Source organism: Cebidichthys violaceus, unplaced genomic scaffold (assembly GCF_023349555.1).
Source record: "Cebidichthys violaceus isolate CVI_PGR_0920_01 unplaced genomic scaffold, fCebVio1.0.p SCAF_1, whole genome shotgun sequence".
Lineage (NCBI taxonomy): Eukaryota > Metazoa > Chordata > Actinopteri > Perciformes > Stichaeidae > Cebidichthys > Cebidichthys violaceus.
The window spans coordinates 6,189,239-6,210,147 of NW_027176262.1; the positions used below are offsets into that span (position 1 = coordinate 6,189,239).

Here is a 20,909-nt window from a genome sequence, read left to right on the forward strand (position 1 = left end):
GTGACGCATTGCATTATGGGATTGCTTGCAGATAGTAACGAAAGGCGTTCATGCACATGAACTCTCCTTTTTTTGTCACTATATGATGGATAGCAAATATAGTGGACACAGAATGGAATCATATACTGTAGTCTACAGTGTATTAATAGAATGGAGTAGATTAGAGTAGAATAATACTGCAGCATAGATATATGCTGTGCAGTCTATAAAGTAGAATCATAGAATGTACAGCATGGACTGTGAAAAAATATAATGCTTTAGAATATAATATTATTCCAATGAGTAAACTGTAAAGTCTTGGAATAGAAAATAATAGAATTGAACTGAATTCCACATGCTACGAAAATTGGATTATATCTGTGCAAGAAATAGGAAATAATACTAAAGAACTGAATAGAATCAAATAGAGCAGAATATAATATAATTATTTTATTGTCATTGCTGAGAGTACAACAAAATTAGGAAGCAATCTTGACTGTGCATGCACACGTAATAGTAAGATATTGCTCTTGTATATTGTACATTTGCTGAGTGGTATTGACTCTAGATACGAGTAATAGCTAAATACGGCAATACGTATGTACAAAGGAATAAACTACGGTGCAGTTAGAATGTAAAAAATCTGTAATAGACACTTTATAGCATGTCAGTAAACACAAACAACTTTTATTTATTTATTTTATTTGACCTTTATTGAACCAGATAGGTGACGACCTGGCAAAAAAGGCAGCAACAGCAGGCAAGTCGTACAAACAAATTAAACATAGAAACATCTCAATCAATCTCATACAAAAATTACAAGATCATAATATGTACAATATATTTAAAAAAAAAATGTTTTACTACTTTCAGCAGCAGTACAGCTGAACTAATAAACCATGACACCAACGTCCCAGTAGATGGAGACAACAGCAAAGCTTGAGTCTCCTGCTGTATGAGGGACAACCTTTGCCTGCAGTACAAAGCTCTCACAGCTAGATGACTCATATCACAGTGACATGTAGAACGCTAGTCTACAGATTTAGCCTCAACACAGTGGAAATTAATACATACAGTATAAACATTAAAAGAAGAAATTAGAATATTATTTTGTGACGCTACAATGTGAAACTGTTCTATGATTTCATAAAAAAGATCTTGAGATTTACGACACAAACTTTGAACTCAGAATTAATTAATTAATTCATAACAGATTTATTTCATGTTGCTTAAGACACATTAAGCATTTGGTAAATTGATATTCCATAATAGGTAAGATAGTAACAACTAATTACATTTGCAAAGTAGACACTGATTTCCTGGAATTGATACATACAACATGCCCAGACATGTACAGTAATTGGCCACTTTTGCTGCAGAGCTGAACTTTTGTCCTCTGTGTCCTTGCCTTGATGCAGACACACACCAGTTTTGCACACTGCACACTGAGGTGGATATGATCATGCACATTTTTGTCAACATGGCCTTTGTCAAATAAGTTGAAGTTGCAGCTCCCGTTGCCACAGTCTCCACAAATTATAGTCATATCAACAAATGTTTTAGGAAAATTAAGACAATATTAGAATTGTCAGAAACTTAAATGTTTGTAGAAAGATTTAAAGTAGTTCAATATAATAATAATACTTGTGGCATTTTATTGTACATTTAGATTTAAAGTATTTTTTGTAAATAAAAGTCTAAAAAAAATCTAATTTGTATTATACAATGTATTAACATGTCGAGGTAAGTGGCCCAGCATTAGAAAATAAGTCCCTTTACATGCATGGAATGATTTGTATCTATGAATGAAGTATCTATTTTACAGCGTGCGCCCAACACGCAGACAAAATCAGTAACGTGACATTGAACCCTGCTCTTCCCCAGCGGATGGGTTAACAAGTCAGCCGAGGTTCAGCCAATCCTGGAGCAGCCCACTGATGTCATGACATCTGCAGCTCATAGAGATGAAAGCTTCCCAAATAATTTAATGTCGGCCACCTCCAAATAGACAGGCAGATTAGACTTCAAACCAGCATCACATGACAAGAGGAGTCACGTTTCAAAAAGAAAAGTTTGCATCTCTATACATGCTCTAAAACAGTTGTTCTGTGTAGCTATTGGTCCAGTCACTTAAAGTAGTAAATATGAAGTTAAACTTGTAATTGGGGACCGTTAGGGACACTGAAGGACCATCAGAGGTCCCCAGACCACAGTTTGGGAGCCTCTTGGCTGGTGCTCAAAATTCAGAAGACTGACTGCACTAAAACAGCCATTAAATAAACCACACACACACACACACACGCACACACACACTGGGAGGGAGAAAATCGTCATCTTCCTATTCGACATTTGTTAGACCAACCTACTTCATCATTTCCATCGACTCATTATACACCAGCTTAAAGGAAAACGCTGTTATTGATCACACTGTGTGTTTGGCTCTCCGTGGGATCGGGTCTTTGATGTAGTGCAGGCTGATCGCAGATCAGATACACGCGCTTCAGGTCCATAAAGCCACCCCGCCTCCTCCTCTCCCCGCCTTTGATCTGGCCGCTGTAGTCCTCGAGCTGCCGCCGCCGCTGCTCTGTGTTGTGCTGAGGCTCGAGCTGCAGCGCTGACATGGTGAGCGGACCGGTGCGGGAAACACACCACCACACCTCTCACCGGTAAGCTTTTTGAGTTTTCCAGAACCAGTACTTTTGAACAACAGGGTCTCTTTATTTTTAACAGGTAAGAAGCGCTTTTATTACGTTTTTAGACATTCACACGTAACGCGCAACGACATGGAACAAGCCTTTGGTGAATTTCAGAATAACGTTACAAGGCACACACCTCTAGTATGTAACTTTATATTGCATGAATAGTATTAGTATAGCGACACGAGAGAACACTGACGATGATGAAAGTCACGAGTTGGTAAACTACAGTTTGCCGACTCTCAGTCGCTTTACACGTTAGCCTATTGCACGGATATTTTAATGGTTCTTGGGGACATAGTGGCAATATTATAGGTTTTTGAGACTTTAAGACATGTATATGTGATGGTCCTATGAGAGAGTCTTCCTCGTGTAAAGCTGTGGAAGCTGTCTGAGCTTTAAAGTGCCGAAACGTCTCAGCTCCGGATGTGACTTTAATTCAAACAGCATCAATTTGCTGCAACTCTGCTACAATTTGCACGTGCGTGTGGTGATTTTAGACTATTATAGACTATACAGTCTATAATGCTTTATTTTAGAAATATTTGGTTTTAAAAGTGTTTTACCTCCTTTTAATAGCCTTTAATACTGTAGCCTTAATGTTGAAAATCTCACCTTATTCCACACTGGATGACTGTATCATATGTATAGATGGTTCACATTTTCCTTAACTTCAGACTGACATGTTTGATTTCTTAGGAAAGTTTTTAGTGCACTCGAAAATTAAATCAAATTCTGTGGGTTTGAATAAAGATGAGCTGCACAGAACGATAGTATTGACTGACCCACCAGTCAGTTGGGTTTAAGAGGTTAAACAAACAGGAACTTGCCTGTATTGGTGGTAATAATCAAAACAAACAAAATCGTTTTACCTCAAAAAATGTAGTTATTGTGTATTATAGAGGAGACAATATATTAATATACTTAATCTCAGTCTTCTGATGTGTGCTTTTTTCAGCTGCAGGCAACAAGTGGCTCATCAAAATGGTCTGGATTCTTCAACATACCTTCTCACTTCTACTAACTGTGCAGCTCATATACTCAACTCTGGTAAGCAAGTACATTATCTGCTCTATTTCATTTTCACTTGATTCTACTCTGTTCTATTTTAGTGTAAAAGTTTATTTCTGACCAATAGGATATAGTGGGTCAACAAAAAAATCTTAACTCAAGTTCCACTTACTCGCTTTTTCTGAAGCTTTTGACCGTTTTCATGTATTCTCCATGAAAACTGTGCAAACCCCAACTTCTGGGGAAAATGTAAAAATTCTCCAAAAGTGAGCTGCAGATGCTACAAACTATTAGTTTTTTTCACAAACTTGCCCACATGAACTTGAACTGCACTGCATGCCAGTGTTTAAAAGGTTCACACTGTGGGATCTGTGTAGTCTTTGCTGGCGACACTCTGACAATGCTGAGTATCATTTTACTTTTGTCCGCTGCATTGTCCTGATTGTGTTCCCTATCTATGTTCTCGTCTCTGGTATTGTTGCTCGGGACTTAGATTCTGCTGCTGTTTACCCACGGGGCTCATTAAAGTTTCATCTTATCTCATCCCACTAGTATCAGACTTGTTTTCAAGGAAGAGTCAAAGGCAGGGGTTGATCCCCTTATACAACTTGAAGAGAGATTGTGTTGCACAGCTGTTGATTCAGTCTGCTTTTTTCTGTTCTAGATGAAAGTGGTGATGATGTACAAGAATCTCTAACTTTCACTAAATGACTGTCCTCCTCAGATTCCTGTGGGGGCCGAGGAGGAGACCAGAGAATGCAGAGAACAGGAGTACAGGGACCGCTTTGGGAACTGTAAACCCTGCAAGCAGTGTGATGCAGGACAGGAGCTATCAAAGGTTGGAACTAAATAGTTTTGGAATTATTGTATTACCTTACATTAATTAAATTTAGATCTGTCTGAAGTTCTGTGCTCACTCAGGAGCATTATCCACAGAGCCACTAAAAGGAAAACATATTGTCGATTTGCTTATTTAGGAAAAAGTGTAGTAGCACAAGTGATCCATAACAGGTCTGCTGAATCGACTTCCTTAAACTGAAAAGAAGTAGAATGGATTATTCCTGTGGTAACAAACAAAAACTCTGAAACCGTTGGGTTCATGAAAAGAATGGACATCACTGTTTAGAAAAGTGTATCTCATCCAGGGAACCAACATTATTTATTACTTCCTTTCTTTCATGCAGAGAACAGCCAAGCCGTTATTAGCTTTTGTAAAACACCGACCCCTCTTTAATCAGTCACACCCATACTTTTGACCTTCTGCAGCTGAATGGCTTCCATTGTTTTTCTCCATTGCACCCGGTCCAACTTATTGTCTTCACTGTTTGAAGCAAGCCATGCCTAAGCTTGCTGCTCTTTCAACTGGGAATACAGCTTTTTCCAGCACCTTAGCCACAGGTTTTTGTGTGCTTTGTACAAACAGGCCTCTATGGTGTTCGCTAAGACTTTCCTCTGGCAGGCAGCAGCTATGCACCTCCTTTTGCAAGTGTAGGCATTGATGGACAGGTGAGCAAAGTGTAATAACTGAATCAGTTTGTGGCAGGCAAACATATTATTACTATTATTTACAAAACCATTCACATTTTTGATTGATTTAAGTGTAACTAGGGTACACAACAAAAGCTGTTGAAAGGTAAGAGTCACAGCCACATTGCCTCTGCAGTATCAAAAAGACGTGATTGCATTTTTAACACAAGTTCAATTATATTGGAGGTAAGTTAAACAATAAGTTAAACAGTCTCAACCAATTTGGCAGATTTCTTCTCTTATTTTAAAGTTTAAAGGCACACGCACAAAAAAGGAGGAATCAGTAACGCATACGTTTACATAATATAACCCTAACCTTACATACATATATAATAAAATGGCAGCTTTGAGTAGTTCGTAAATAAAAAGGCTAGTAAACTGACTTTAGTTGGGTTTACACTCCACAGCATCTTTGAGTACTGGTGAAAAAAACCTTGACATCTGTTGCACACATGCATTTAAGTCCAGTTGCCTTTAATCTCAGTGCACACAGACATGCACTCTGTGGTTGGTAATGCGCTTCAGTAGTCCTCGTGTTCCTCTTGCCAGCTCAACAGGCCTGAATGCTGCGAGCCACCCTGGGGTCCTGGTTAATAATTGGCTGCCTCATTCTTTCTCTGAAGGTAGCGGGATGCCGGCTCACAGTGGCGACCTAGGCCTGCACTCGGAGAAAGTTTCCCAGAGAAACAACTTCTGATCTGAGTGCTGCGTAACCAAGACAATCTGTCCATATTCTGAAAGGCATGGCTGGACGTTAGGAGGGAAGCAGATTTTTGGAGTCACTCTGTGCAGCTGCCATAGAGATCCCAGAGGAATGTGCCCCAGTTTGCTCTGGAAGTTTGCCTCTGGAAGCCGCTCTTAGGCGAGCTGACAAACATCAATTAGCCCCTTCACACCAACTGTAGCTAAAAGAACCACCCACACAGAGGGAATGTCCATTAAAAGCAGTTATTCTTTTTTTCAGACATATTTCATTCTAGGTTTCATTCATAGTAAGTTGCCTAGTCTCTTGTGTTGTCAAGCATGAAGGAGAAGGAGTGAATTGCCTTCCAGTACATGCTGGACAACTGCCAGTGGCAACAACAAAAAAAGAGGCAGGAACACAACTTTGATGTGTCGACGTCTTGTAGTATGTAGCAAGAGTGTAACATTTCCTTCAGCCACACTCGCAGGGCAAAGAGGTTAGTACTGGCTAACGAGAGAGACAACGGAGGGGTCAAAATCACAGCTGCTGCTGCTGCTGCTGCACTATCCTTGTGTCTAAAGAATCCAGGCAGTAAAAAGTGTAAAAGAGAGAGGAAAACAAAAAGAGCAAGAGAGTGTTTTGTCCCAGACAGAACACAGCTTTTTAACTAGCATGCATTGTTTTCAGCACTGTTTCATTACCAGATCAGATGACTGCCCCCCCCCCCCCCTTGTGATTCCCTCCTAATCTCAGAAATATCTCTCCGTCTGAACATGCTTCAGGTCCCAGCCAGCTCTCCTCTCTCACGCCGCTCCCCTCCCCTCCACGCTGCTGTTATGCTTGGCAGTCTCAGCCAAACTAGATCAGGAGATAGAGCAGGGAAATGGGATGTTAAGCATCTGCTTTTTTTTTGGGGGGGGGGGGGGGGGGGGGGGGCTTTGACGTGAAATCAACTTAAAGTAGATGGAGGGACCGGCCCACTTAACCGTTAATTTACTTTATTTTATTTTATTTTTTAATGATAATATATTTTTTATCACAGTTCACTTTTTTTATTGACAACATCCCTTGCAGTTTTCTTCCCAAATGTGTAGTTTTATCCCATCCATTTCAATAAATACTGTCTTTTCAGGGAGGTAGGTTAACATACTGACTGAATATATGTTGTTGATATTGGTCGATTGGAGTTATGTTTTGGAAAAAGCTTATACATTGTGCTTTCATGTGATATTAACATAAACATCACAGATCACCACGGAGTATTGTCTTTCTCTCAGCTGCTGAACTAGACTCAGTCAGTGCAGGATGTCGGCTCTGCACAGCTTTGTAAGCAGGGATGAAAGAACAAAGAGATCCCTCCTTGATGATCTGTGCTGCCTGGATCAAAGAGGCAGAAGTTGGCTCTAGTTTGCTTTTGTTTCAGTGCTCTGACCTGCTTGTGTCTACGTGGCATCAGCCCCCGTCCTGCCATGTGGTGCCCCACAGGCAGAACTTGTGCCAGTGCATTGGGTTAGAGGAGACGAATCATCGCTGGGCCCCTTCCTTCATGTGGAAGTGGGTCACAGGACTTCTGTGAGGTGCCCTGCAGTGGCTGGGCCTACAGCCCTTTCTTAAGGACTAGTATTAGGGTTGAGTGCCGTGGTAGTTTTCCAGTCTCCCCTGGCTCAGTCTGAGCTTCATTCCCCTCAGACAGGCAACAGTGGGCGGCCGGGTCTTCTTTATTCCGCCTTTCCCCTTTTTATCACTCATCAGCCACCCCCTTTCTGTTTCTCGCTCTTTCTCTGTCTCTTCCCTCCCCCCCCCCACACCTCCACTGTTCCCTGCTCTGCTGGAGAGCAAGGCCTTTTATGGAGAGTTCATAACAACAGCTGCAATAGTCCAGCCCTAGCTTGTCCACCTCGGGCCAGGCCTGGCCCAAAGGGTTCAATGTCAGGCCTCACATGTGTTTGGCTGGAAGCGCTGAAATCCTCATCTTCTGTCCCGACTCCGTGGTGCCATCACACGATCGCATCTTTGCCTTTCCCTTTCCCTTTTTATTTCTTGCCAGCCTGCTTCCCCAAAAACCCAACCCCCATATCAGACTCTTGTGCCCACATTCCAGCAGGACTGCATGCCCCGGCGGTGAAATGGGACACGGGCGATGAGAGAAGAGAAGAGAGAAGCCCTGTTTGGAGCCGGCCTTCACTTTAATGATATATGAGCCCCCCCCCCCCCCCCCCCCCCATCCTTCTGGCTTTGGATTGCAGTGTGGCAATGCTGGACAACAGGAGGGCAGCTGCTATGGAGCTGATAATGAATGATCAATGTATGATGTCATCCCTGCAGGGTCTTTTCACTCAGATATTACAGTACAGTAATATCAGCTGTCATGTAAATGTCACTTTGTCACTGAGGTCACCAGTCTTTCAACATAACTTTTAGGGTTGTGACAGAGATGCAATTAGGAAAGACATTGGCAATACATAATTACATTATTAATACATTTGGGGTTCATTTTAGTGTTGATATTTGGTTCCTTTCACCGTAAGTTATGCTTCTAAACTATACCAGGCGTTCAAGTCGCTGTATATAACATGAAAACAATGTTAAATGTGAAAAAGAGTTAATGTGACTGTGAAATACCTATAACTCATACAAACAAACACATATTTTATCTTCTATCCAGACTATATCATTTAGTCAAAGAAAACAATAAAAAGTGTTGATTTTTAAACCTCTATCTTATATTTTTGCTCGTTTCAGGTGAACAAATCATCAAAAGATGGTTCAGCATTAGATCAGTCACACGGTAGTAGGAAGCTGTGCTTTTTAAGTGCACTTTTCAATTGTTGACAAAAAGAGTATTCATCTCATTTTCTCCATATACCTCTCCATAATCCTTGCCCCCTCACTGAAGCCTTTCCTTTGCCTGCCAGCCTCTCAATCAACGGGACTCTCAAGGAGTCTGCTCGGAGAGGGAGTCACACAAAAAAACGCAGCAATAAACTTGCAATAATACAACAGTGGGTGTCCCCGAGGGCCTTTATCATTCAAATGCCTGGCCTTTCTGGGTCTTGCAGCGGAAGGCCGCTCATTCATGCTAAGAGAGTCAGGGAGATTATTGCCAGTGTAAGATGGACTCTCAAAAGAGGCAGGCCATTGTTGTCTTTTGATCCCGCGAGCCAAGATCATTCTTTAATTCCAGACCCCCGGTAGTCCGCATTCAAGCCCTTCTTTTCACCAGCTGCACATCTCTCCAAACCACCGACCCCACCTCTTAACCCGTGTATTTCTCCCGTTAATCCCCCCAGGAATGTGGCTTTGGTTATGGAGAGGATGCCCGGTGCGTGCCCTGCCGGAGCAGTCGCTTCAAGGAGGACCGGAGCCTGCAGAAGTGCAAGCCCTGCCTGGACTGTGGACTCATCAACCGCTTCCAGAAGGGCAACTGTTCCACCACCAGCAACGCTGTGTGTGGCGACTGTCTGCCGGGGTGAGAGGACAGACACATCTCCACCGGACAGTTGTGTTTTTTTACAATAATAGTCAGACAAAGAAGAGAAACAGCTTTAATATGTAATACCTTTAATATGTAACAACACTATGAGCTGAGTTTGTGCATGTTTGCTGCTCCTTTGTTTACATTAAAACATGTAATTTTGTGTCTTCAACAGATATTACAGGAAGACAAAATTAAGTGGTTTTCAGGACATGGAGTGTATACCATGTGGGGACCCTCCGCCTCCTTATGAGCCTCACTGTAAGCACCTTTACTTTCTTTTACCTCTTCTAACAGTTGGCCTGACATCAGTGGGACATTCGGTTAAATGGTCCCATGAATACAGGCTATTCATCCCATCCCACAATAGGCGATGTTTTAAGATGAAACAAGCGGGGATACAATAGTCTAAAAGCAAACATCACCGGCTACAGCACACTATTAAACTCATAACCAAATGCTATCAGAACCAAAAGCCAGGTTGCAGTGCCATAACAAAGCCTGCACACATACACACACACACACACACACAAAACATGCCAGCACAAGGCCTTTGGTGTAACCAGAACTACAGACTATAAAGGGTGGAGCAAGCCACAGTTCATTCACTAAGTCTCACGGAGTCAAGCAGCAATGCTATATGTGCAAATAAATGCTTGGATTTACAAGCTGAGCAGTTGAAAAGCTGAAATGGATACCACTAACATAATACTGGATTTGCCAACACTGGATTATGATAGCTCAGAATGTCACTCATTTTTGGATGAAATGAGCCAACTTCCTCGAACAATCCTTCTATTGATATTTCGAGAGAAAACATGTCTCAAAAGTATTAGTTTTAGCACCAGAGTAAACATGATAGGGAGTGTGCTGGTTCAAGCAGCACAACTGATTTCCTTTTGTACCAACCCCCATTATCACTAATATTAATATTAGTATAATAGTACCCATTATGCAAAAAGGAGAGAGGAGGTGTTTTATAGTATTTTTCACAAAGCAAGACTCACGTTCCAGTAGGCTACAGATCCAATTAGCGCCCGTCTTCCGGCCATTAGAAGTAGTTAAGCACAACCTTATGATTCCAGGTTTCCACATATAAAACCAACAGGCGAGTGAACTTGTACCTTTTGGTAATTGAGTGTGACTTCCTGCTGCTAGAGGAGGCTGCAGCTGTGTCTGAGGAGACTTTTTTGGCAGCATGAGCATCAGAGCTGTCCCAGCTAGGGTTAGCCCCCCCCCGCGTGCTAAATACATGGAGATAGCTCTGGGAGATCAGACAACTAAAAAACGCTCTCAAGTCCCAAATGTAAAGAATCCGATTTCCTCCGACCGTCCACTGTTAGTTTGGTTTTAAAATGGGGATTTTTTTGTGTGTACATTGTTGCAGTGTTGTGCGATGAACGCCGGCCTTGAGACAGCGGACCACCCTCTGTCTGCTCATTTGGTCCATCTGTGCAGCTTCCCGTTTTGATACTAGAGGAGGCCAGCGAAACAAAATGGCCATTGTGTCAGGGAACATAGCTGGTAGTTACCAGGTCCTGCAGGGACTCTCCGTGGAGCATTTCCAAATGCTTGAGAGTCCTGCTCCCTCCCTCCAGTGTTATCTTCAGGAGGGTGGTGAAAACTTGAAGGGCAGAACATTCTAATGGGCCACACTGGCCCGGGGCAACGGTGCATCTGTGCAGGGGAGGCAGTCGCTGTCTGGGGAGGACTGTAAATTTTACCCCCCCCCCCCCCCCCCCCCCCCCCCTTTCCTCTCCTCCCTTTCCCCCAGTGGCTTTTTGGAACCGAGGGAAAAAGGAGATTGTGTTTTATGGAATTCTTCAGCCTCTTTTATGTGTTTCATCTGCTAAGAGTTCTTCAGTGTCACGGTAGATCTAGGAGAGCTATCACACACACTCACACACACACACACACCCACACACACACACACACACACACACACACACACACAGGCGTGCAGACAGATGTTGCTTGTGCTGACGAACCCACAGAAAAGTATCACCTGACTCTGCAGTTTCACTCGGCTTTACAGAACATTTTATTGTCTTTCGGCATGTTGTTTTGGTTTCACGGCCCGCAGCTAGAATGTTTTGGTTCACTTTCTCTGATAAATCGGCTTCACGGTGCCCAGTGTTGTACAACTGGATATGCACAAGGTAGATTTATCCTTCTTTGTTCAGTTAAAAGAGAAACAGTGGTGTGGGGTTTAAAGTGCAGCAACAAAACATCAGTTATATTTTATCCAGGAAATCCCTTCTTTCTCACAAGGGAATATTTTCAAGAAATTCAGTTATTTGCTGCTTATCCTTTTTGCATGCAACTAAAAGAGATCGTGAACCTCTGTCCCTCCTGATAACCTCAACTCTCCATCTAGTTGCATGAAGAAAACATAATCTGTGTTCACTCTTGCAGCGTGCTCACTGACTTCAAAGGGTCATGCAACCAGTTCTCACCACAGATGGCAAGAAAACACATCAGGCTGGCAAGGTACAGGCAACATTCCTAACTGCGATTGCCTGCCAGCGATTCAAACTAGAGCCTTTCAGTTTTTCTCATACTCAGATGTCAGCAGCTGGAATGATGATCTGATCGCGGATCAGTTTATCCTCACTGCTGTCCTAATAGAATTATCATACAAATATCAAACCACAACCTCACAGCAATAATGCCGTTTGGTGTCACATTACAAGAAGCGATGATCATAAAATGTTTTACCACAAACACCTTGGGAGTCATGACATTAGAAATCATTTCTAGCAGACGTATCCAGAGTCACTCTAAAATTATGATTTAATATGTTGTCTGTTGTTGCCAGTAATGCACTAAACGTTCAGAGAGAGCTCCTGTATAAAATGTGTTTGCTACTAGAGGAGCCAATTTAAAACAGACTTCCATGTGAACACTCCCTAATGAGTACAATAAACTGAATTAATGATCAAACATTTCAGGGAATAACAGATGATAAGATGCATCAAATCAAGCAAAGCTGTTACATTTCCAAATCTCTGAAAGCTGGAGTGGGCAACAGCTAATTATAATTATAAATTATATTTTCATATTCCCAGAATTACATTTTTGAATATGTTGAAGTTACTGTAGAGCTGACTAAAGACACCAAATCCTAAGAGCTACTATAAGCTACTAAGTTGTACATAAGCCTCTTAATGTATAGTAATGTACTGTATACTGATTCAGATCAGTGCCTTCATTGTTTCTCATATAACAGTGGAGTCAAAGTTCTTGGCATGAATTTGGGTTTGAACCTTTTTAAATGTCTTAACATTAAGTAGAATAAAAAGAAAAGATTTCTTTTCTCATTTCTGGTCTTCAGAGTTCTGCGTACAGAAGGGATCGGTTCTCCTAAAGAACCTCCTTAAAAAGAGTTTGTACCGACAAAAGTCAAAGAGCCCTCTGAGGTGTAGAGAAGTGCTCCTTTTATTTGGAGTATGTGGCATCCCATAAAGTCAACAGGCAGGGAGTGTATGAAAGGCTGCGGTTTATTGGTCTGGTTGGTGAGGAGATAATATCAGCAGGTGAGGCCTCTTCAATGGACCAGTGTTTATCTGTGTGTGCTGCAGCTGCTCTGATAACAGGCTGCCTTTGTGCTGCGGGCCAGAGGATGCTCACCTTGACAGTGAAGACCAAACGCAAACACAATGGTTAGAATGTATTTAAAGATTACCAATACAGTGCAGTGTCTTTGTGTATGACGATTATTATGGTAATCCGTGCTATGACAATTCATTATGAGTCTCAAACGTGAAGATAAAGTATGGTGCTGTTACACTGTGTCCTTATGAGGTATTTGACATTGTTTGTAGTAATACATTCATTTCTTTATATACAGCGTATTGTTTTTAAAAGTGTCTAAAAACTCGACAGCAATACAAACGCTCTTATGTAAACTGCACATTATTGAGAGCAGCTGCAGTGATTTTAGCTCCTGTAACAGTTTTTAAGATCTGGAAGTTGCCAATATGTTTTAATGACAAGTTATAAGTCATGTTTTTGACATTGTGTACTTTGTGCTTATTTAAAAATGCCCTTTTATTTTGCTCTCTGGGACAAACTAAGCTCCGAACTGCTGCTTTGAGGGTTTTTTTCTTCCCGGAATGTTAAAATACCCTTATCCCCTATCTGGCAGAATAAAAAAAGTGCCCAAAGCTAAAGTAATGTTTACAGGGCGTAACAAAGAGCTCTTGGATGTGAAAAGGTGGAAACCAGTTCCCTTTATGATTAATGTACTGAAAAGCAAACAGCAGGGCTCACTGAAAAAAGATTTTCTCAAACAAAAAGCCATTCATTATATTTGCCATATTCATCAACAATCTCTCACAATTTATTCCCCCACACTTTGTTAACTGCTCTGTCTGTTTCACAGTGTCACACCAGCATACCTTTCATGTTTGCTCTGCTATCATACAGACATTGATCAGGAAAACATATTATTTGATTGCTGATAATAATCACAGACAATTATCTTCAGCTACATGAGCTCAGAGAGAAATGTCAGTCGACTTGAGAATTCAGGTGTGCTGCCGTTTCTTCTCCTCTCTTTATCTCTGACTTAGTGCTTCAAAGGATAATTACACGTAGCAGATGACAATTTTTTAAAAACAAGAGTCAGTTCGTCTGTCTTGTTGACATCGAGCGTTAAGCGATATTAAACCCCAATGTTCTGTATTTGTGGTACTGTGTGTGATGAGCAGCATTCTTGAAGCCGAAAGTCTCTACACGAGTGTGTGAAGGGTCCCGAAGGCGTGATATCACGTTTCCCCTCGGGCAGGATGAGAACTTAGTCATGAAATCAGTGCGTGTGCGACAGAAGCCCGCTTACACACTAATATCTGAACCATTGCAGAAGCCTGACTAGCATGTCTGCCTCTTGACTTCAGGGCTGTGTGACTGGCATGTGAGGGAGCCTGGGGGTGGGGGTGGGGGAGAAATGTCTGTAAATCATCTTCTGTGGGGAAACGAGACAGAGGCAGATAAAGGGCGAACCCACCACAGGCGTTTTCTCTTTGAACTCCTCTGCGTATTTCATTAGGCTTAAGCAAAGAGGCGACTGGCTCGAGGGCGCAAAGGGAATAATTTGTCTCACGTTACCCGATTCCGATTGGCTGAGGAGCGTCAGATAACGTGAAGTAGTCGCTCCTCGTCATGTGTTATCCAATAACTGCTATTTTGAGAGATAAGGTGTTTGCGTGTTTGCTCGGGTCTATTATTAAAAAAACACTCATCACCTTGAAATAAGGTGCATACGCCGTCATGTGGTCAATCAAAGACTGAATGGACATTTTACATCCTGCTGTTCAGCCGTATTTCACCTTCATCTCCCTCCGTCTTCCTCACAGGCAGCGGGCGCGTGAACCTGGTGCCGCTGCCCTCGGTGGTGACCAGCCCGCGGGACATGGCCCTGGCCGCGGTCATCTGCAGCGCTCTGGCCACCGTGCTGCTGGCCCTGCTGGTCCTGTGTGTTATCTACTGCAAGAGACAGCTGCTGGAGAAGAAGCCCAGTGGTGAGTCGCAACATCTGCACCTGTGCATGGCTGAAAAAGAGCTTTCAGAATCAGGACCGTGTGTTTAATAGATGCCAAGAAGAGCAGGAGCTTTAGGGGATTCTTCAAAACAATTTACTAATGATTGGTGCTTTCAAAAAAAAGAAAGAAGGTATGCTGTCTTTAGACCAATGCACAGGCCTTAAGGTAGATTCACATTCACATTCCCCCACCCTCCTCCCCAGGTGCTGGTGATTCAATACACTGCCAGAGAATCTCTATTACAATTTGTTTTGTAGTCAAGATTACCAAAAATGTATTCTGAAACATATTCAGTTCTTAAAAAGACCAAACAAAAAAGATACACACGGTGATAACAAGTTAAAGTGTGTTATTCGCTTGTGTGCTTTGAGATGTAATGAGCTGACAGTTAAAGTTGGAGCTGGAGCTTTTTATTTCTTAGTGCACTGCAGGGATCAGTGTTGCGCAAGAGCTAAATATGTGCATGTTAAAATATGAGTGCCACTTAAAGAGCCCTTAATAAGGTAAATGAACAGGAGTATTTATAGCTGGATGAGCGTGATTTCATCGCTCTTTTGTTAACAACACAAACAGAGTGCCAGTTCATCTGTCAGAATTGATCACCAGTGTTGAGCCTTATTAAACCCTGATGTTGCATATTTGTGGTAACTTGTTTAATGAGCAGCATTCCGGAGGCCAAAAGCGCTTTGAGTATGTGAAACGTCCCGGGGCAAAGAGTTAATGACATCACGTTTCCCCGGTAAGCTCGCCTGAAACAAAGAGTGAGGTAGAAGTTACTAAGGCGTTACCAGTTGTCTGTTTGTTTCTCACCTTAACGGTGTAAGGTGAACGCACAAGTTAAATGTTTCTCACTCAGTCCAAACATGCACCCCACCCTTTACCCAAGCTGCTTCCAAACGCTGACACAGTTGCTTTTTAAATTATACAAAAGAATTTTAATCGGCCTCATGGACCCGAGGGGAGTGAGGCATTTCTCAACGCACAAGAGAGAATGTACGTTCAGTCGGATAAACAGCACAACTGTAGCTGGGAGGATTTCACCTGACAGCAGCAATTACAAAAACACAAAAATCCAGTTATTACTAATAAGAATGAAGCGTTTCTTCTATACAAGTAAAAGGGTACCAACTTCTATTAAGGCATGTTTTATAAAGCGTTACATTTGTGTTTCCTAGGTTGTGAAAAACTACTTTGTCTGTTTTTGTCCCTTCTGCTTGGTAATAAAGCAGTTATAAATGCTGGAAAGCCATTACAAAATACTTAAAAGGTTCTTCGGTCAGTCCAGAAAACCTGGCAATCCAAAAGTTATTAATTTCCATGGCTTGTAACTGTTCTATTAAGCATAAGTAAACATTTTAATAACTATTAATAAAGCATTTATAAAGCTTTCATAAAGGATACAATATTATATCATATAAGTGGTATTAGTAGAAGAGCCCTGCTGTGCTGAGACGTGGCTTGTTGTTTCCTCAGCTGCCTCTCTGAGGTCCCAGGATTGTCCCTACGGTGGAGCAGAGCTGTCCTGCCTGGACCCCCGCTGGCTCCAAGACCTTCCCCAGAGACCCTGCTGCCAGTGTCACCTAGGCCCCGGACAAACCTGTGGTAGGTTGTGGTTCCAACCGAAGACATTTTATACAACAGCCGAGGCCGATCAAACAACTGATGAGTGTAAGGAAAGCATTGTATTCTAACTCCAGTGGTAAACTGTATAGTGGGCCTCATCGTGCCGTTAGACTCGGAGGTGATGGCAGCTGGGTGAATGTTTTTTGTAAAGTTGTACATGTGTGTGTGTGTGTGTGTGTGTGTGCAATGTCCAGGTCCAGTCCACCTGATCCCATCTCTGTGCTGTGACGAGAGCTGCAGTCTGGGCCGCAGCCTGGACAACAGTCCCTTCCAGTCCCAGATGAGCCTCAGTGACGGGTGAGGAATATGTGTACGCTCATTAAGATGAAACGAATGAAAGTTTTAAACTTGTATATCTCCCCCTTTTGAGGAAGAGCATAATCATGAACAGCTGCAGTTACTCCATATTATATGCTGTTGTAGAATATTATACTGTACCATAAATCACGTAAAGTAAGGAGCATCATTTTGTTTACACGCTGAGAATAAAAGGAAGATTAAAGAACGTCACACAATGTCATCAGCTAGCGTTTGCTACGCCTACACTAATCCTGGTAACAGCGTTCTCATTTCGCTTGCTGTTCAAGGTGCTGTAGACATAATTTAATGGGGTTAATTAGACTCTTTGAAGTGTTGAGAACACACTGAGGGCATCGTAAAAGTGTAGCCACACTGGGTGTGGCAGTGAATAGTGATTCATGGTGATAACCGCAGCTTTTCTTTTATTATGCTCCCCAGAAATACACATCGGGATGGGGAGAGCATCCCGATGCAGCTGGGAGGACATCCTGAGTCCCACTGCAAAGAGGCTGGTGGGATGAGAGGGAGTTTAGAGCCTGCGGAGTGTTTTGGGCAGCCTCAGTGTAACGCTGAACATGCAGGGAGACTGGAGGTGGAAGAAGAGGATGGCGATGAAGAGGAGGGGCGCAAGCCAAGGGAGAATTCACCTGAGATGACCAGAAAGAGCTACAGTGAAGCTGTGACAGATGCATCAAGTCAGGAAGGTGAGGTGTCATAATACTCTTGTGCAAAACACCGGAAACGTATGATTAGATATTAATGAAGCATGACTTCCTTTTACCAAATGGCACACACATTTCTACTGAGTTTGCTCATAACTCGCCTGGATATGAATCACTTTTCCTCATGAATGTTGTGCTAAGTGTGTTAAGACACTCCCTTGGCACTTCAAATTAGCTGCTTCAAAGCAAACTGATGAATGATCTTCGTATTATTTATTATTTAGTGTCAAGCAAAGGTATGTGAGAGCAAACAAAGAAGAAAAGGTAGCCTTTCCCACTTTATGAAATAATATTTTTTTTAAAACTATCCCATGACATTCTTATGATTTTCTGACATCCTATACTATTCATTTTTTTAGCTTTTATGACACCCTATGTGACATTTTATCTTGTGTTATGACATACATTCATTTTTTTGATTTTTTTTTAATGACATACTTATTGACATTTTGTACATACTGTGGCTTTAAGAGCAGCTGGTCAAAGAAACAAGAGATACCACAACTTCTTTGATGTAGACAAGACTGTCCTGCTTTCAGTCTTCCCCTGGTCGGCTCTAGATAGATTTGTTACTAATCACTGTGTGTCTGTGATCCTCTTCCTGCTCTCTTTCCAGGATGACATGGATTTCTTTGGCTCGTGTTCCACCCTGGACTCAACAGCCACGGCCAGATCCCGGATGAGATTACTCTCTAGTCCCCCCCCCCCCCCCTTCCCCCCCATACAGATGAGCAGCAGCCACTCTCAAGTGTGGTTGCACCGCCTCTTTGAAATGCCGCTGACCTCAGCGTCCCTTGTCGAGGGGTCCAAATAGAATATGTGCATAGTTGCAAACAAAAGCACCGCTGAGGAAAATCAAAGCATGAGGGCAAAGGGGATAGAGATATACACACATGCACACCCACACTGAATGTGAACTCACTGGCCCAGAGGGTGAAATCGAATGAAGTTCAAACGTCGAGGAGTATTGACTTCTTACCGTCAATCAAAGTGAATCAAAGTGAGCCTCTGCTCTGCCTTGAGAATGTCTTTCATATTTACATGTAGGAGAACATGAACTGTACCACTGACCGAACAGGTGGTGTTATGAAGCTTTTGTGTGTAAAGGTAACAAATTTGAGGTGTGAAGAAAAATGTCAAAAGTTATTATGTTGCACATCGAAGACAATCTTGATGATATGGAGCAAGTTAAAACAAGGAATGTCAAAGTGATAGATTTGTTGTAGATACTGTAAAATATTAAATAGGTAAATATTTTTGTAACATAGACATGACTGACAATATGTTTGCTTTACTTCCCACAGTTATAGTGCTGTTGGTTGTGATTGGTCACTTCCAAATATTGTTTTTGTAAATAAACCACTTGAACAAATTTATTTTCTCAGTTCTTTAATTGAGTCTTTAAATCAAGCGATTTTGTATTGCAATTCCATAGGGTTGGGGGATTTATGTAAGACACATACTATACTATGTTGAAAAAAGTATAGTATGTCCAAAAAGTCAATGAAAAAGTCATAGTATAGCATGTCGTAACATGCAGTACTATGTGTTCTAAAAAAGTCATAGTATAGCATATCGAAAAAAGTCAATACAAAGTCATAGTATAGCATTTCATAAAAAAGTTATAAAAAAGTCATAGTATAGCATTTCATGAAAAAATTATAAAAGTCATAGTATAGCATGTCATAAAAAAGTTATAAAAAAGTCATAGTATAGCATGTCATAAAAAAGTTATAAAAAAGTCATAGTATAGCATGTCATAAAAAAGTTATAAAAAAGTCAAAGTATAGCATGTCATAAAAAAGTTATAAAAAAGTCATAGTATAGCATGTCATAAAAAAGTTATAAAAAAGCCATAGTATAGCGTTTCATAAAAAAGTTATAAAAAAGTCATAGTATGGCATGTCATAGAAAAGTTATAAAAAAGCCATAGTATAGCGTTTCATAAAAAAGTTATAAAAAAGTCTTAGTATAGCATTTCATAAAAAAAGTTATGAAAAAGTCATAGTATAGCATGTCAGAAAAAAGTTATAAAAAAGTCATAGTATAGCATGTCGAAAAGTCAATAAAAAGTCATAGTATAGCATTTCATAAAAAAGTCATAGTATAGCATGTAATAAAAAAGTTATAAAAAAATCATAGTATAGCATGTCATAAAAAAGTTATAAAAAAATCATAGTATAGCATTTCATAAAAAAGTTATAAAAAAGTCATACTATAGAATGTCATAAAAAAGTTATAAAAAAGTCATAGTATAGCATGTCATAAAAGTTATAAAAAAGTCATAGTATAGCATGTCATAAAAAAGTTATAAAAAAGTCATAGTATAGCATGTCATAAAAGTTATAAAAAAGTCATAGTATAGCATGTCATAAAAGTTATAAAAAAGTCATACTATAGAATGTCATAAAAAAGTTATAAAAAAGTCATAGTATAGCATGTCATAAAAGTTATAAAAAAGTCATAGTATAGCATGTCATAAAAAAGTCATAGTATAGCATGTTGTAAAAAAGTTATAAAAAAGTCATAGTATTGCATGTCGAAAAAAGTCAATAAAAAGCCAGAGTATAGCATTTCATAAAAAAGTTATAAAAAAGTCATAGTATAGCATGTCATAAAAAAGTTATAGTATAGCATGTCGAAAAAAGTCAATAAAAAGTCATAGTATAGCATGTCATAAAAAAGTTATAAAAAAGTCATAGTATAGCATGTCGAAAAAAGTCAATAAAAAGTCATAGTATAGCATTTCATAAAAAAGTCATAGTATAGCATGTCATAAAAAAGTTATAAAAAAGTCAAGTATAGCATGTCATAAAAGTTATATAAAAATCATAGTATAGCATGTCATAAAAAAGTTATAAAAAAATCATAGTATAGCATGTCATAAAAAAGTTATAAAAGTCATACTATAGAATGTCATAAAAAAGTTATAAAAAAGTCATAGTATAGCATGTCATAAAAAAGTTATAAAAAAGTCATAGTATAGCATTTCATAAAAAATGTATAAAAAGTCATAGTATAGCATGTCATAAAAAAGTTATAAAAAAGTCAAAGTATAGCATGTCATAAAAAAGTTATAAAAAAGTCATAGTATAGCATGTCATAAAAAAGTTAATAAAAAGTCAAAGTATAGCATGTCATAAAAAAGTTATAAAAAAGTCAAAGTATAGCATGTCATAAAAAAGTTAATAAAAAGTCATAGTATAGCATGTCATAAAAAAGTTATAAAAGTCATACTATAGAATGTCATAAAAAAGTTATAAAAAAGTCATAGTATAGCATGTCATAAAAAAGTTATAAAAAAGTCATAGTATAGCATTTCATAAAAAATGTATAAAAAGTCATAGT

General features: G+C 40.3%; 1 protein-coding gene across 3 annotated transcripts; it reads left to right on the plus strand.

Annotated features, from left to right (window-relative positions):
* The first annotated feature begins 2,338 nt into the window (after nt 1-2,338).
* On the plus strand, nt 2,339-18,927 carry LOC137875278 (tumor necrosis factor receptor superfamily member 19-like). Of its 3 annotated transcripts, none has more exons than XM_068714496.1 (10): nt 2,339-2,709; nt 3,634-3,725; nt 4,411-4,524; nt 9,189-9,367; nt 9,549-9,634; nt 14,731-14,895; nt 16,390-16,584; nt 16,734-16,836; nt 17,278-17,543; nt 18,178-18,927. In XM_068714496.1, exons 2-10 carry the CDS (start codon nt 3,660-3,662, stop codon nt 18,180-18,182), a joined length of 1,179 nt encoding a protein of 392 aa, XP_068570597.1. In that variant the 5' UTR covers nt 2,339-2,709; nt 3,634-3,659; the 3' UTR covers nt 18,183-18,927. The 3 variants fall into 3 exon arrangements, with proteins under 3 accessions (XP_068570597.1, XP_068570507.1, XP_068570682.1); XM_068714406.1 differs by having other exon boundaries at nt 2,342-2,645; XM_068714581.1 differs by having other exon boundaries at nt 2,349-2,645; nt 16,390-16,518.
* Nucleotides 18,928-20,909: the final 1,982 nt, after the last annotated feature.

What these genes read in the sequence shown, in the direction of transcription:
- LOC137875278 (XM_068714496.1), top strand. Translation starts at nt 3,660, where the DNA reads ATGGTCTGGATTCTTCAACATACCTTCTCACTTCTACTAACTGTGCAG. An exon ending in CAGGACAGGAGCTATCAAAG is followed by an intron (nt 4,525 to 9,188) that starts GTTGGAACTAAA and finishes TAATCCCCCCAG; the next exon opens with GAATGTGGCTTTGGTTATGG. An exon ending in GCTGGAGAAGAAGCCCAGTG is followed by an intron (nt 14,896 to 16,389) that starts GTGAGTCGCAAC and finishes TTGTTTCCTCAG; the next exon opens with CTGCCTCTCTGAGGTCCCAG.